Here is a 16,852-nt window from a genome sequence, read left to right on the forward strand (position 1 = left end):
AGCTCTCTCTTTCTCTTCAATGGAGTCTTCAACAATCTTCATGAAAAACAACTAAATCTTTCCTCTTTCAATTATAAATCTATAATTTTCTTCTCCAATCAATTTCGTTCGACAATTGCAACGAATCTGACCAGATTTCGCGTCATCTAACAGGTATTTTTTTGCCCTAATTTTCGAAATTTTCATGGTATTTCATCCGAAAATTTAATTTAATTTTAGTCTTTGATTTTCAATTTCATACCTAATCATCTTCCTAAATTTAACAGTTTCTCACATCTTCTTTGTCAATGGTTGGTAAAATTTTGAATTTTCTCATTATTCATGCTTTCTTGTATGAAATTTCTGAATTTTTATTTGTTTAAATTTCAATTTTAATGCTTTCATGTATGTATGAATTTTGTTTGTAGGAAATTTCTGAATTTTGTTTTGTTTGTATGTTTTAGACTAGTGTTTTTGATGGTGAGAGAAGGTAATTAACACCTAGGAGGGCACAAACGGTGAACTTGGACAAAGAAAAAGGAAATGTTGTAAGTGGTGAAGGTGATGACATAACTTCTTTAGTAGGTGTGAGTAAAGGTGATGACAGCGAGGATGAGTCATATGATTTTAGTGGGGATACTGAAGCTAGTGAGGAGGTTTCTTATGCTGATAGCGATGAGGCAAACGCATTTGAAAATGAGGTAGATCAATTGTCCGAGTATGAGGATAGTGAAAGTCTCCTAGGATCTGATAATGAAGTCTTAGAGCATATAGATTTTTGGAAATTTAAGTGGCAAGTTGGATTAAGATTTCCTAATTCTAGGGCATTTAGGGATGCTTTGAAACATTATGCCCTAATTAGAGGTAGGAATGTGAGAATTGAGATTAGTAACAAAAAGAGGCAACAAATGATTGGTGTTAGTTGTGTAGAGGGTTGTCCATTTAAGATGTACGCTAGTTGGGATAAGTCATCAACATCATTTGTGATAAAGTCAGTTGTTCCAGAACACACAGGTCAAAGGAGTATGGATGGTAACAAGCAATTAAAGTCCTCATGGGTGGCAAACCAGATGCTTGAGGTTTTCAAATCAAGACCCCATGTGTTCAAAGGTTTAAGGGATGGATGGTTGTTAGGATGTAGGAAAGTATTGTGCATAGATGGTTGTTTTCTAAAGACCTTTTTGGGTGGGATGCTACTGTCAGCTGTTGGGAGGGACCCTAATGATCAAATGTTCCCCTTGGCATGGGCGGTTGTGGAAGGTGAGAATAATGACTCATGGCAGTGGTTTTTGAATGAGCTTAAGAAAGGGTTGCCACGAACAAATAGAGCTGGATGGACGATAATATCAGATGAGCATCAGGTATATTGATTATATATTTTATTGTTTTTAAGTTACTTTGATTGTTACTACTTTGAGTTAATACTAATATGTCAGTTACTTTGATTGTAGAGCATATTGAGGGCAGTTAACCTAGAACTCCCTCAGGCTGAGCACAGGCATTGTGCAAGGCACATATATGCCAACTGGAAAAAGGATTTCAAAGGCGAAGAATTAAAGTTACTTTTTTGGAGATGTGTTAATTCATACAATATGGCTGATTTCAATGATGCTTTGCAAGAGATGACTGAACTTAATCACGCTGCAGCTGATGAATTTAGGAAAGCTGACCCTAATGTGTTTTGTAGACCTTATTTGAAGAATCTGACAAAATGTGATACCATAGTTAGCAATATGGTTGAAACATTTAATAATTACATTATGCGTGCTAGGTCAAAGCATCTAATAGACATGCTTGAAGATATTAGGACCATGTTGATGAAGAGATTGGTGACAAAGAAAGAAGATGCACAGAAGTGGGTGGGGAGTATATGCCCTAAGATTCTAGCATTATTGGAGAAAGAAAAAGAAGAAGCTACCAAATATACTGTCATGCCAGCAACTACTTCACTATTTCAGGTAGCTTATTATTTTGATACTCTAGAGGTTGATTTAGATAAGAGGTCCTGCACTTGTGGAAAGTGGGATTTGAAAGGTATTCCTTGTCGTCATGCAATAGCTACTATATTATACAAGCTTTTCGATGTGTCTTCCTTTGTTGATAGATGCTATACAAAGGAGGCTTACCTAGAAGCATATAGTGGATCCATACCACCTTTAGCTGGTGATAGGTATTGGCCTAAAATGAATACCACCCTCCTCCCCCCTCCCATTAAACTTGGCCCAGGTAGACCTAGAAAGAACAGGAGGAAATCTGCCCATGAGGATCCTAAAAAACCTGGGAAGTTGACTAGACATGGACTACAAATGTCATATAGGGTATGTGGTTTACCGGGACATAACAAAAGGAAATGTCCTGATAAGGACACAATTAGGGAACCCTCAACCCAGTTAATTAGGAAGGCGAAATAAAAGTGTAAGGGGAGGTCAAGGCAGTAGAGGAAGAGGTGGCAGAGGTGTGATGAACAAGGTAATTATTTTTTTTTCTTTCTTTTATCTAGATAGCAAATACATTTAATCATGTTAATAATTATGTTTATATAACTTCATTCATGCAGGGTAGCATGGCAAGGTCAATATCTTCACAAACATCTTAAAAAGTGGTCATTTGTTCAACGCAAGCATCTACCTCGAGTGTACCAAAGAATGTGTAGTTACTTGAGTTAAATTTGTTCGACAATGTAATTATTTTTGCTATATATTTTTTAAGCCATTTGTAATTGGCGAACTTATCCAATCATTTTGTAAGCCATTTTGTAATTGGCCAACTTAACTAAGGCATTTTGTAATTGGCTAACTAATCTAATCATTTTGTATTTAGAAAACTAGTTAACTAACGCATGTAGCCTTAATCCTTCTTAATATATATATATATATATATATATATATATATATATATATATATATATATATATATATATATATATATATATATATATATATATATATATATATATATATATATATATATATATATATATATATATATATATATATATATATATATATATGTAAAGAAAATGAGATATGTATGTAAAGAAAATTACTATTAATGCAATGATGAAGTTTATGCTTCGGAAATAATAGCAATTTCAATTTGCTTTTTAAAGGGTCCATTGGCAGCAAACTGAAAGCAAAGGTCGGATTATTAATAAAAATTTCAAATGGTGGGATTATTGATAGTTAAAAGGAAATAGGTTGGATTATTGTAAAGAAGACAAAAGATGAGAATAACCTGGTATAGCAGGTCATTTTCTGAAGGGTTCATTGGCAACAAATTGAAAACAAAGATTGAATTATTTATAAAAATTTCAAAAGGTGGGATTATTGGTAGGTAATGGGAAATAGATTGGATTATTCCCAACAATTTTTCCTATTTAGATTGAAATTTAGCCTTACTTGATTATTGGATATCGAATATCAGATATTTAGTTTAAGTATTGCCAAAAAATCTCCAAACTTTTCGGATAACGAATAGTCATGAATATGATATTCGATTCAAACTTTTGCAAATATCGGATATCTTAATTCAATTGGATCATATACGAATAGAAAAAATATCAATTTCCATCATTCGGATTGGATATTTGAGTTTGCTCAGCCCTAATACCAACTCTATAACTTATTACTCATGTCAAATTAAGGATCAAGACATTATATTGGATAGCGAAGAAATAAAAATTTTTGGGAGTAAATAAGACCAAAGAAACTATTAAACCTTGTGGTCAATGTGTGACCTTGTTACAACTCGAGGTCCACTTTGATTGATAGGGTAATTGACATTTGAACAACTAGTGTATTTACCTTATATTTTTTGAAGACACAAGTGTAGAAATTGATAGTCTATAAACATTTACTTCTACAAGAAATCATCATTCTAAAACTCATCATTTCTGTTACATGTGAAGTTAACTGTATGTAACAGTCCAATTGAACTGGGAGAAACGCAGCGTGCAATGGAAATGTGGAACAAAACCCGGAGGAGTACTGCTTATAGACTACGCAGGCGAAGAAAGTTCCTTATCTAAACTATAACTCCGACTACCCTGTGATCGGCTGCTCTCGATACTGTTCTTTCGCTTGAAAAGTTCCTTTATCTCGACTTCTTTTCTATCGATAAAATCAAACAAGTCTTTGAAGCTGGTTGAACTGATACGTCTAGACCTGACTGGGGCTGGTTCAGCTGCTTCAATTTCATCTTGACTAACAACTTCAGGGGAAAACATTCTGTACTGATAGCACACTCGGCCAAAAAATATACCAAGTGCTACGAAGCAGGCAACGCCACAAATCAAAAATAGCCCCCAAAAACTTCTCAGGGAGAGACGGCTGTCTTCAATTTGATCTGATTGATTTGAGCAGGCTCTGGTTGTCAACCACTTGTCGTGGATTCGTTGTAGTTCACCATTTTCTGAGAGTTGGAGTATAGCAGTGGACAAATCGACTGCTAGCGGAGAATCCCGTTGAAATGCCTGAGAAACAAATTGCAAGAGGAAACAGCAAGAGACACATAAGCTCATAATAGATATTCCAAAATTCTCAAGTTCAAGCGATTATTGTCACTCATTATAACATGATGACCATTGAAACTAATATATTGATTCATGTGGCCGACTCTAATCTTTTGGGATTAACGCTCTAGCATCATAAAGTACTTGATTATTATTACTTCATCCGTTTTTTTATTGCTCCAAAACACCTTTTTATGCAATCCAATGTGTTTTTTCAATCGTTTATATCTTGATTTATATATAACCAACAAATTTAATATTATAAAAATCTGCGGTCAGAAGAATGAAACAAGATCCTTTACTATCTTTTTTCATACATTAACCACAATATGACTAATAACATTCGACAATAGGCCGAAGTGGGTTTCAGAGCAACTGAATAAAAACGGAGGAAAAATATCCAATGAGCATAAAGCTCTCAAAGCTCCAAGCCTCCAAGGTCAATTGCAATTCCGGTTTTTATACTAGTATCAATGTACCAAGAGATGAGCAAGAGGTACTTACAAATCCCCAACCACTTTTTGTAAACTCTTGGCCTACGATCTGAACATTGCAGTTACTATATGATAAGAGGACTTGAACATAAGGAAGCTCATCGACAATGGCAGCTACACCTCCATTTTTAGGGCCACGCTGAAGAGCATCAGCATATGCTTCTTGGTCCTTGAGGTTTTTGATTCTCGACTCAGCTATATTGAGTTCTCTGACAAGATAATCACGAGCAAATGAGCCATCTTGAATCCCAATTGGATCATTACCAGATGTTAAGCTGTCAATTCCTTCAATTCTCGATGATAGCTGCTGCACTGTGAGGATAGACGTCAAACTAGCCGTGTAACTGGAATTGATAATCAAAACCACAAAGAGCCATATAAGAAGCACAAATCGTCCCAAGGTGCTCAGAGTGTTCTCTCCTGTAAGCAAAGCAACAATATATATTGCAATAGCATTAGTATTCATGGGACAGTGTAACCATCACTTGGTGCTGGAAACTGATACTGCGACAGAGAAGTTACGGGACTCCAAATCCAAAATCAAGTTTTCCATTAATCTCCAAAATTGTTCGAGGGGGAACTTTCAAAGCCAGCTAAAGACAAGAAAAAATTTTCCAAGTGCATTTGAAGGAACTCCGACCATGATGATTAAAGTTTGTGAAATCCTAGTTCATTTTGGACAACAGTTTATTTTTAATTTTTGTTTTCTTTTATAAGATTATAACTTAGCTCAAAAGATGATGTAAGCAACCATGTGGTAAGCAACATGGCATAAGTTAATCTTCAAGAGAAGGGAGATTAAAGAGTTGTTTTAGCGAATCGCTGTAGGATTCTATTGGGTGTGTGTCATGGACCCAGCTGAGCTTTACTTTTGGGTGGGTTCTAGAATTATGTACTTCCTTAAATAGTCAAGGGAGGGTAAATCTTTCTCATGCTTGTAGTACCATTTGGAGTACCTTTGTAGGAGTTACTGGGCCACTCGAAGAGCTCAGGGGAGTATACTGCTCTCTTATCATAATACAAGCATTCCATCCTTTTCTCTCTCTTTTCTTCTTGCTCATTGATTTCTGACTTTCTTTCTCTCTATTCTCTTTTCTGTCTTGTACTTTTACAGATTGATTGGTACCTACCATAACAGTGGTATCAGAGACGTTCGATTCTTGGTGATGGAGGTCGCGTCGGAGATTGCAGACTGTGTGGTCGGAATCCTGCTGGAACACATCAAGACCTTAAAACTGGCTTGAACAGAGTATTAATTCTGATGGAGAAGATAATCACTAAAATCGACAACATAGCACAGCATGTTCTACATAAGGTTGGGGTTTCTAGGAAGTCCAAAACAGATCTAGAACAGTTTAGAAACAAGTTTTTAGAGCAGAAGAAAGCAACGGATGGTTTGTGGGAGACTCCTATCCGCAAGATGACTAAGCAAAATTCGAAGGCAGAAACTGATGAAAAGCAGGTTGAAGGAAACCTAGAATACTGCGATGAGGTAAGCGGAGCATGAGGATTATATGGACACTGAGGTAGCCGAAAGTGAAAGCGGTGCAGAAGATGACATTATTGTCATGGCCGAAGTTGACAGTGAGAAGTCAGGAAACAAGCAGGCGGTTTCAATCGACAACAATGAGTATACATTTGGCTTGGTGGTTCGGTACGGGATTACACAAACTGTGGCAGAACCTGATGCCATTTTTACGACACTTCAAGGAGGAAAGGAAAAGATATCAATCAAAAAGCTTAACTACAGAGCCGACATCAAGCGTGGAGATCGCGTGGTGGCCAGAAAATCACCGGCAGCTCGGTACTTAGCGTTGTGGAAAAAGAGAAAAAAAAAAGGAGAGAAAGAATGAGGAGACACACGCGAAGGTCGAAGAACTTTCAAGCTTATTTTTCAGTGGCGCCGATAATCACTGGTGGTCTTAGGGATGGGGAGTCACCGGCCAAGGTGCAATGGCGGTGGCTGAAGAAGCTGCGAAACCGAAGAGGACAGAATATGGCAGAGAGGTATGACGAGGAAGAGAGAAGCTCTTGGGGAACGCACGGATTTGGGGTCGACCATACTGTTGTTGACGGAAAAGTCGGCAGAGGTCCCGGAGAAGTTGGCGACGGCGGCGGTTAGAGTAGATCCGATGTTGAGAGGGAAATGGGGGTCAATTAAGTAGGGCTAGGGGTAAAGAAGTAATTAGACTAATTCCTGACATCACTGCTGATGTCATAAACCCAAATTGGAGTTTAATTTTACTCCTGGACACTTCACCTACAACATTTTGTTCGGGCCTCCTCAAATTTTATTCTCTAATTTTGTTCGGTGTCAATTCAACAATTGTCCTCGAATTACTTTTTTTCCACCTTGAGAAGGCGGATCTTTTAGGGGCTAGTATGTCATGAAGGGCTGAAAAAGAGTAATATAGAAATTAATAATAAATAATACTTGGTAAGTAGTTAAGTAGGAGGAATAAAATATAGAGATAATTAGTATAAATAGAGAAGGGAAGAAAATTAGGAATTCATACATGTAATAGTTTTAAGTGGAGTTATACTCATTGGGAGAGAACAAGCCTCTCGAATTCTTGTATACTATCTTTTGTAATCGTTCTTTGTTTACATTCAATCTTTTCATATACATTTACATTTTCATACAATTTATTACATTCATATACATTTCTCTTTTGTCATTAGTAAAATCAGTCCTATGGCTAAGTCCGTCAATAGTGGACCCAGAATGACAAATGTTACTACCCCTACCCAGCATCATACTTACACCTACCATAAACCAAATTTCATAAATACCCCTACTCACCCTCAAATAAAACTCACTATCCAGAGAACAAACAAACTCATTTTCCATTCCCAAAACCCACACCACGTTCCAAATAACTCGCAGCCTTTCACCCACGCCATGAAAACACTAAAAGGTTAACTGATTAAGAGTTTCGGGATAAAAAATCGAGGGGCCTGTGCTATCGTTATGACGAAAAAGAGGGTTGGGCATGTTTGTAAGAGGAAGGAACTGAGCGTTCTTATAGTGGGAGAAGGGGATAATGGATGGGAAGTAGAGGAGGAGGAAGAAAATACGAGCATAATTGAACCACCGATGAGCGTGTCTCTGAATTCTTTGGTAGGCATAGACAACCCAAAAACGATGAAGATGATTCGGCGCATTAGAGGTATGCAGGTGATAGTCATGATTGACCCCGAAGCCACTCATAACTTCATTTCACCAGCCATTGTTGAACAACTTAACCTTCCCGTCACTATGACCGAAGAATTTGGAGTAACCTTGGGAACGGGGGAGACCCGAATGGGAAAAGGAAGCTGCCAACGGATCACCTTAGAATTGGGAGCAGTGAGTATAACAGAAAATTTCTTGCCCTTGGAGTTAGGGCATTCTGATGAATTCTGGGAATTGAGTGGTTAGCTAAACTAGGCACCATTGCCACTAATTGGAAGACACCCATAATGCAATTCCAGTGGTAAGGGAGTAACGTGGTGTTGAAAGGAGATCCGTCTTTGAAGCGTTCCCTCATAACCTTAAAATCTATGATGAAGACCATTCCAAAAATGGGAAGAGGTGTGCTAATTGAGCTGAACCGTATCGAAGTCGAAGTAGAGGAGAAGTCGGAGGACATTTTGAAGGATATTCTGAATGAGTTGACAACAGTAATCAAACAATTTGCTGGAACTTTTGATATGCCCCCTAGGTTACCACCTAAGCGTTTCAAGCAACACTCCATCATCTTGAAAGACGAGACAAATCCAATAAGCGTAAGACCGTACAGTATCCGCAAATTCAAAAGGTGGAGATTGAGAGGTTGGTGGCTGACATGTTGCAAGCAGGTATTATACAACCTTCTTCCAGTCCTTTCTCAAGCCCGGTACTCTTTGTTAAGAAAAAAGATGGGTCGTGGAGATTTTGCATCGATTATCGGGCTCTCAACAAGGAAATAGTGGCTGACAAGTATCCCATCCCAGTCATTGAAGCACTCTTGGATGAGCTACACGAAGCTATGATATTCTCAAAACTCGATGTTGGACCTCTTGAGTTTTGATGATGACTACACTTTATTTAAACAAATATGTTTTTGTTTTTAGAGATTATGTGCAGGTCGATATCCAGTCGTAATTATGATCGTTGATAGTACCTATGACTTAGTTCATGGAAATGTACGTGTCAAAAGGATCCGAAAGATGTTAGAAGAAGTATATTGCTTGGGATGTAAAATGGAGACAGCAGGTCTACTGTTCCTAAGTTAGATGTTCTAACAAAACTGGAAATTGGAGACAGCGCACTGTTCCTGAACTGGAGTCAGCCTACGTTAACTGGAAATTCTGGTTATTTATTTATAATTATTATTTTTAGTTAATGTATTAAATAAAGTTGATTTGTTGCATTTATTAATTATTATAATTAATTGGCAAAAAGTTTTCTAAAAATTACTTTACGTATGAGCCTCTAAATAAAGATCCTTTATTTTAGGATCTATATTTAGTAAATAATGGATTTGCTAAAAATAGAAATAGCGGTTGTTGAATAGGTCTTAGCTATTATTTTTAACCGGTCTTTATCTTAGAAAATAGGTTATCATTCCTATAATTAGTTAGCATGTAACCATTCTTCTTAAGTATAATCGTTTCTATAAATAGCATAAAGTTCCAGCCGTTATTATGGGAACAGGAACTGTTGCTGAAGAAACTGCTGCTTAAGGGAACAGCGGTTATTGCTAAATAAACGTGGGTTTGAATTGGTTAAGTTTAAATGCTTATTTTAAGATTAACCGTAGGAAGACTTGGTTATTAAAATCCACATTACTCCCATGATCTTTTTGATTGATGAAGGAATAATGGGTTGGAATATTCCTTTTTATTAGGGATTTTAGCTCTATAAATAGTGGACTCGGTTATTCATAAAAACTTGCCTTAGTATGAGCCATTAAATCATACGTAATTTTGGGAGAATTTTTGCAAGAAAATTTTGTTTTTAAAATGCCAATTAATTTATAATATTTTCTTGTGCAACTCATTGATTTTATTTTTAGAGAATTTTTATCCTTTGTAAGGGTTTTTGAGAGAATTTGTAATTAGACTCGGGTGAGTCTAAAGGGAAAATTAGATAGCTTTTAATGAAGCTAGAGAAGAGATTAGCTTTGAGTAAAGCTACGGAGAAAGCTTCTAGTGAAGCTAGTGGTGAGAATTAGCTTTTAGTGAAGCTAAGTTTGTTGCTTTGAGTGAAGCAATTTAAGAGAGAAGAGTTGGCCTAGTTGATGCGCTTCGAGTGAAGTAAGATGTTTAATGTAATTGTAACGAGTTGCCTTAAACATAGTGGAGAATTTAGAAATCCCGAGGGGTCGTGGTTTTTCCTTCTATTTAGGCCTAGAAGGTTTCCACGTAAAAATCGTTTGTCTCTTTTTTAATTATTTCGCTCTAAGTTTAAGCTTTATTTATTTTATTCAATTCCGCAAAAACAGGGCAAAAACGCTTAAACTAGTAACAACAACAATTCACCCTCACTCTTGTTGCTGTTCCCGTTCCTAATTGAATCAACAATTGGTATCAGAGCCCTGTTCCCAGTAGATCAGGAAACCCTGAGGGCAGAATCCTGGTGTTCCCGAAAATGTCAATTATGAACGAGCGAATGGAAAAAGGGTATTCTACTCAAAGACCACCCATGTTTAATGGAAAATTATACATTTATTGGAAAAATAGGATGGAGATCTTTATCAAAGCGGAAAATTATCAAGTTTGGAGAGTAATCGAAATTGGAGATTTTGAGGTAACCACTACTAACTCCAACAATGAAATTGTTCTCAAACCCGCAACAGGTATATATTTCTAACTCATTTTATTTTCATCCATCCAAATTTAGTAAAAATAAATTAATAGAGTTGCTAAAGGAGACACAAGCTAGACTTGAAAATTGTAATGTTAAGTGTCTCCAATTAGAAAAGAAACTCAAGGTAAGCAAAGACCATGTCTCCTATATAAACACCTTTAGATACGATGTCCAAAACAGATTTTTCGGTTTGTTGGACCAAAACATAATTCTAAAGGAAAAATATGGAGAGAATTAAAAAGAAAAGGGTTATTCTTAATATCGAGTTATCACAATACAAAACATTAGGCTTGAATAAAGAATTGAATGATGCATCTACTAGATATGTGTAATGATTTTCAAAATTTAAAGTTGAATCTAGAACCTAACCGTAACAATAATGATAAACTTGAATTAAATTCAAGAGAAAAAGGGAAAATCAAAATTACTCCCAAATGGATTTAAGATGCCAAAAGTAAAAATTCAAAAGTCCTAAATTACTTTAAGAATAACAAGAAGAAAAAGGCTTACGTTAATCTCCCTAGAGACAGAATCTGTTCCTTCTGTGGAGGAACTGGCCATCTGAAGGACCAGTGCACCAAAAGGGAACAGTACACTGTCTCCAACAGAAATTATGTCGATAACATTCTGATTAAGAAAAAAGATTCTTGTAAAATCGACAAGGAACCCAAGACAGCCTGGGTTCCTGTAACTAACAATTTATTTCTTTCAGGTCCAAGTGAGGGGGAACAGCTCATGGTATCTCGACAGTGGGTGTTCCAAGCACATGACGGGTGACAAATCTAAATTTCTTTCACTTGAAGCCTATGATGGGGGAACAGTAACATTCGGTCACAATATGAAGGGTGAGATAATAGCCAAAGGAAAAGTTGGAAGGTCATGTTCCCATGCTATCGATAATGTATTTTTAGTCGAGGATTTGAAACATAACTTACTAAGCATTTCTCAATTTTGCGTTAAAGGTAACTCTATGAACTTTACTTCAAAAAGGGTGCATTATTTCTAGGAATGACACAGGAGACATCGTTCTTAAGGGAATCAGAAAAGGGAACACTTATGTAGTGAACCTGGACACTGTTCCCAAAACTAGTCTAACGTGTTAAAGTGTTATAGAAGACGACCCACCTCTTTGGCATAAGCGTCTAGGTCATGCTAGTTATACATTGATTAATACATTAAGATCAAAAGTCCTAGTTAGAGGACTACCAGCTATAAAATTTCTTAAGGATGAAATTTGTAATCCTTGTGCCAAAGGAAAACAAGTTAGGTCATCTTTTAAACCAAAGAATGTTGTGACCACCTCTAAACCACTTGAATTATTACATATGGATCTATGTAGACCTATGAGAACACAAAGCCGTAGTGGCAAAAGATATGTGTTTGTTATTGTTGATAATTATAGTAGATTTACTTGGATTTTATTTTTAGTTAGTAAAGATGAAGCCTTTAATGAGTTTGTTTCTTTCGCTAATAAAATACAAAAATCTACCAATAATCAAACTACTCACATAAGGTCAGATCATGGAAGAGAATTCGAAAATTCAAGTTTCATGAATTATTGCAATGAGCATGGATTAAGTCATAATTTTTCGGCACCACGAACACCACAACAAAATGGTGTAGTAGAAAGGAAAAATAGAACTTTAGAGGAAATGGCTAGAACCATGTTAATTGCTAGTGGTCTACCTAGAAATTTTTGGGCCGAAGTTGTTAATACTGCATGTTATATTTTGAATCGTGTATTAATAAGACCAATCACTTCAAAGACACCCTATAAATTGCTTAAAGGTGTTAAACCAAATATCTCCTATTTTCGTGTGTTTGGATGCAAATGTTTTGTACATGTTAATGGAAAACGAAATATAGGTAAATTTGATGAAAGAAGTGATGAAGCAGTATTTCTTGGCTATTCATCTCAAAGTAAGGCATATAGAGTTTATAACAAAAGAACAATGAGCGTGGAAGAATCCGTTCACATAATTTTCGATGAAACTAACTTTTTGTCAAGTGAACAGGATACAAATAATTTTAAGATAGGTCTTGCAAATCTAGAACACGATGATGAAGAATTGAAAGTGCAAGATCAAGGAACAGCAGGTGAACAGCCTTTTCCAGAAGAAGCAGAAAGGCTTAATCATAATCTAGAACTGCCAGTTCAACGGGACCAGCAGACTGTTCCCAATACAGCTGTTCCCACAGACGAGCAAGTTGATCCAGTAGCTGAACAGAATGTCAATCAAGCTGATGAAACAGAACATGCTACTGTTCCCACAAGAGAATTTGTGCCCAAACCTTGGAAATATCAAACTTATCATCCTCTTGATTTGATTATAAGTGATTTGAATAAAGGAACACAAACTAGATCTCAAATGAGAAATTTTTGTGCACACTTTGCGTTCCTATCATCACTCGAGCCCAAGAATCATGAAGAAGCTCTAAAGGATTCCGAATGGATCGTGGCCATGCAAGACAAATTAAATGAATTTGAAAGAAATAAAGTATGGCACCTGGAACCCAAACCAAAACACAAAAAGGTAATCGGCTTGAAATGGGTATTTCGGAATAAGCTAGATGAGCATGGAATAATTGTTAGAAACAAAGCAAGGCTCGTGGTCAAAGGATACAATCAACAAGAAGGTATTGATTATACCGAGACATTTGCTCCGGTAGCAAGGTTAGAGGCTATAAGAATCTTAATTTCTTTTGCTGCATTCATGAACTTTAAATTATATCAAATGGATGTGAAATGTGCTTTCTTAAACGGTTTTCTTGATGAAGAAGTTTTTGTTGAACAACCCCCATGCTTTGAAATTACCTCTTGTCTTGATCATGTCTACAAGCTTGATAAAGCTCTTTATGGCTTGAAACAAGCTCCTAGGCAATGGTATGAAAGACTATCAAAGTTTTTGATTCAAAATGACTTTGTAAGAGGCAAAATTGACAAAACCTTATTCTTTAAGAATAGAGGTTCGGATATTTTAGTTGTTCAAATATATGTTGATGATATTATCTTTGGAGCCACCAATGAACTGTTGTGTAAAGAATTTGCTAACCTTATGAGCACTGAATTTGAAATGAGCATGATGGGAGAATTAAATTTCTTTCTTGGTTTGCAAATTAAACAAACTGCTAATGGTATCTTTATTCACCAACAAAAATATATAAAAGAACTTCTCAAGAAATATGGCTTGAATAATGCTAAAACCAACAACACACCTATGGCTACAAATGTTAGATTAGATGAAGACCCAAATGGAACAAATGTTGATCAAACTATGTATAGAGGCATGATTGGCTCTTTATTATATCTAACTGCTAGTAGACCCGATATTGCTTTTAGTGTTGGTTTATGTGCTAGATTTCAATCCAATCCTAAAGAATCACATCTTACTGCAGTTAAACGAATTCTAAGATACTTGAAGGGAACGGATGACTTGTCCTTATTTTATCCTAAAAGTGATGTTTATGATTTGAAAGGTTTTAGTGATGCAGATTATGTAGGAGATCTGGTAAATAGAAAAAGTACGTCAGGTATGGTACAATTTCTTGGCTCATGTTTAGTGTCATGGTGTTCAAAGAAACAAAACACTGTTGCATTATCCACTGCCGAAGTTGAATACGTAGCAGCAGCAGCTTGCTGTTCCCAAATGCTTTGGATAAAACAGCAGCTAAGAGATTTTGGTATTAAGTTTGAATGTGTTCTTATTTATTGTGATACATTGCCATATGCATATCTAAGATCCGGTGCATCATTCACGAGTAAAACACATCCACATTAGGCATCATTTTCTTAAGGATAATGTTGAAAATAAAAATATTATTTTAAAGCATGTAAACACCAACGAGCAAATAGCAGATATCATGACTAAACTACTTCCAAGGGAACAACATGAAAAAATGAGATTGGAACTTGGCATGATCAAGCTGCATTGAAGTGAGTGACATATGTGATCCTTAAAGACAGAATGAAAATTGAAAAGGTCGATCAACCACAAAATCTTAATTGAAAAATCGATTATCGAAAGGATCAGGTACGCACCATTTAAAAGTATATAATGTGAATGCTCATATGATTGCTTGTTTGATTTGATCAGATTATTGTAGCATAAAATTTCCATTTATTTTTCATTTTCATAAAAATAAAAAAAATTTCATAATATTTAAATATATATATTTACCCAGCAATTTCCATTAAAATAGCGGGAGTTAAATCATCATAGTTCTTCACTAAATTCGTCTGTTTCCATTTCACTTTCTGTGTCCATATACCTAAATAAGAACAATGAAGCACCAAAATTCATTAAAGTAACCGTCACCTCATACTTATTAAAGCCACTCTCTCACGGCAAATCCATCATTTCATCTTCAATTTCACTCTCAAAACCGTCTTCAACTCACTGCATTTCAGAACCGCCTTCAATTGCATCATTCCATTCTTGCTTTCTCCTTTTCTTAAATCTTCAAATCACCATGAAAACCAAGAACAAAACACCAAAAATGAAGCAACCCAAACCTCTACAAATCATCCATCCAACACTTCTCATTACCGAAACTGAGTCCTCATCAAGAAAGCAACAGGAAACCCCGGTTGCCTCTGGAGTGCATGAAACCAAAAAGAGAGAGAGGGACTCTACAGTAAAGAAATCATCTTCAAAAAGGGCAAAAGTTGTTGTTCCAGTTAGTGCTGAGGAGATATCCAAAGAAATGATTGTTGGTTTCGGGCTAGACAAATAATGGTATGAATTTAATTTCTTTCCTCAATTTCACGCCATTTTGCAAAATGAATGTTGGGAATCTTTAATGGCAGAACGCTGTTGCAACCCAATGAACCCCAACTTGATGCGCGAGTTTGCTTCAAACTTTTCTTTTGACCATGGTGTTTGTACTAGTGTTGTTAAGGGAATTAAAATTGAATTTAATAGTTTGATTTTAGGAGGATGGTTAGGTGTCCCCTCCACTGGATTTGATATATATGTTGTTGGGTCAAAAATCAATTTTCCTGGGATAAATGAGAAAGTAGTTTGGAAGTTTCTAGGGATAAAAGAGAAAAAAGGAATGGTTAGTCACAATGTGCTGTCACCAATGCACAAGCTGTTATACAATATAGCAAGACGATTTATTCTGCCTCGCACATCTAAAAGAAGTGAGGTTAGTTTAAGGGATGCTACGTTAATATCTTGTATGGCTAATAACATCAAGATTAATTTTCCCTCTTTGATGATCTCTCATTTGAATGACTATATTTCTAAAGGATATGTGTTAGGATATGGTGGATTGTTAACATGGATATTTATGAAGTTAGGTGTTCCTCTTGATGGTCCAAATTATCCCATGGGTCCAAATAACAAAGTAGGTGTTAAGTGTTTGAATAACTTGCATCTAAGATTAAATGAAAATGGGACTCTTGAGAATGTTTTTGAACAATCTGAGGGCACCAATGAAGAAGAAATTGAAAAAAAAGTTGGGGAGGAGGAAGTAAATAAGGAGGAACAGGAGCCTGTTCCCTCTGCCACTGAGAAGGCAGAGGGGCATTCTGAAGAGGAAAAGAAGGAAAATTCATGTAAGGGGGAAGTTGAGAAGGAACCTGTGGAGGATGCTGTGGAGGAAGAAGAAGAAAAAGATGAGGAGAGTTCTTTACCCGGTTCAAACCTTAAGAAGAGTCGTAAGCTAGCTTCCAAAGGAAAGAAACCTGTTGTTATTATTGATGATGACTCAACCTCTTATACAACAGCTGAACCAAGCCATCCTTCCTCATCACCACCACCAGTACACACCTCACCAAATCAAGGTTTAGGTGACAATACAATTCCTATAGCCCCTCTATCCTCCATTCTCCTAAAAGTCACAGAATTTCAGTCTAGCTTCCTTGTTTTTAAAGATGAAATTCGTGTTTCTATTGCCTCACTATCTGCTCAAATGGACCAAATGGAAGCACGTTTGGGTGCCAAGCTCGACACAGTAGAGATGGAAACAGAATATATAGATGATGAAGCTCCTGCGTCCTAATTCTTCCTGATAGCTTTTTAATATCTTCTT

The 16,852-nt window shown here is 36.3% G+C and overlaps 1 protein-coding gene across 1 annotated transcript in view; it reads right to left on the minus strand.

The window, feature by feature from the left end:
* Window positions 1-3,617: 3,617 nt before the first annotated feature.
* The window catches only part of LOC130805661 (glutamate receptor 3.4-like), a 28,323-nt gene continuing 15,088 nt past the window's right edge, over window positions 3,618-16,852 (minus strand). Inside the window, exons 6-7 of the mRNA XM_057670444.1 lie at window positions 4,994-5,403; window positions 3,618-4,450 (exon numbers count right to left, since the gene is read on the minus strand). Coding sequence (XP_057526427.1) covers window positions 3,977-4,450; window positions 4,994-5,403 — 884 coding nt within the window. The 3' untranslated portion in view covers window positions 3,618-3,976. The remainder of the gene's footprint in view (window positions 4,451-4,993; window positions 5,404-16,852) is intronic.

Source organism: Amaranthus tricolor, chromosome 1 (assembly GCF_026212465.1).
Source record: "Amaranthus tricolor cultivar Red isolate AtriRed21 chromosome 1, ASM2621246v1, whole genome shotgun sequence".
Classification (NCBI taxonomy): domain Eukaryota; kingdom Viridiplantae; phylum Streptophyta; class Magnoliopsida; order Caryophyllales; family Amaranthaceae; genus Amaranthus; species Amaranthus tricolor.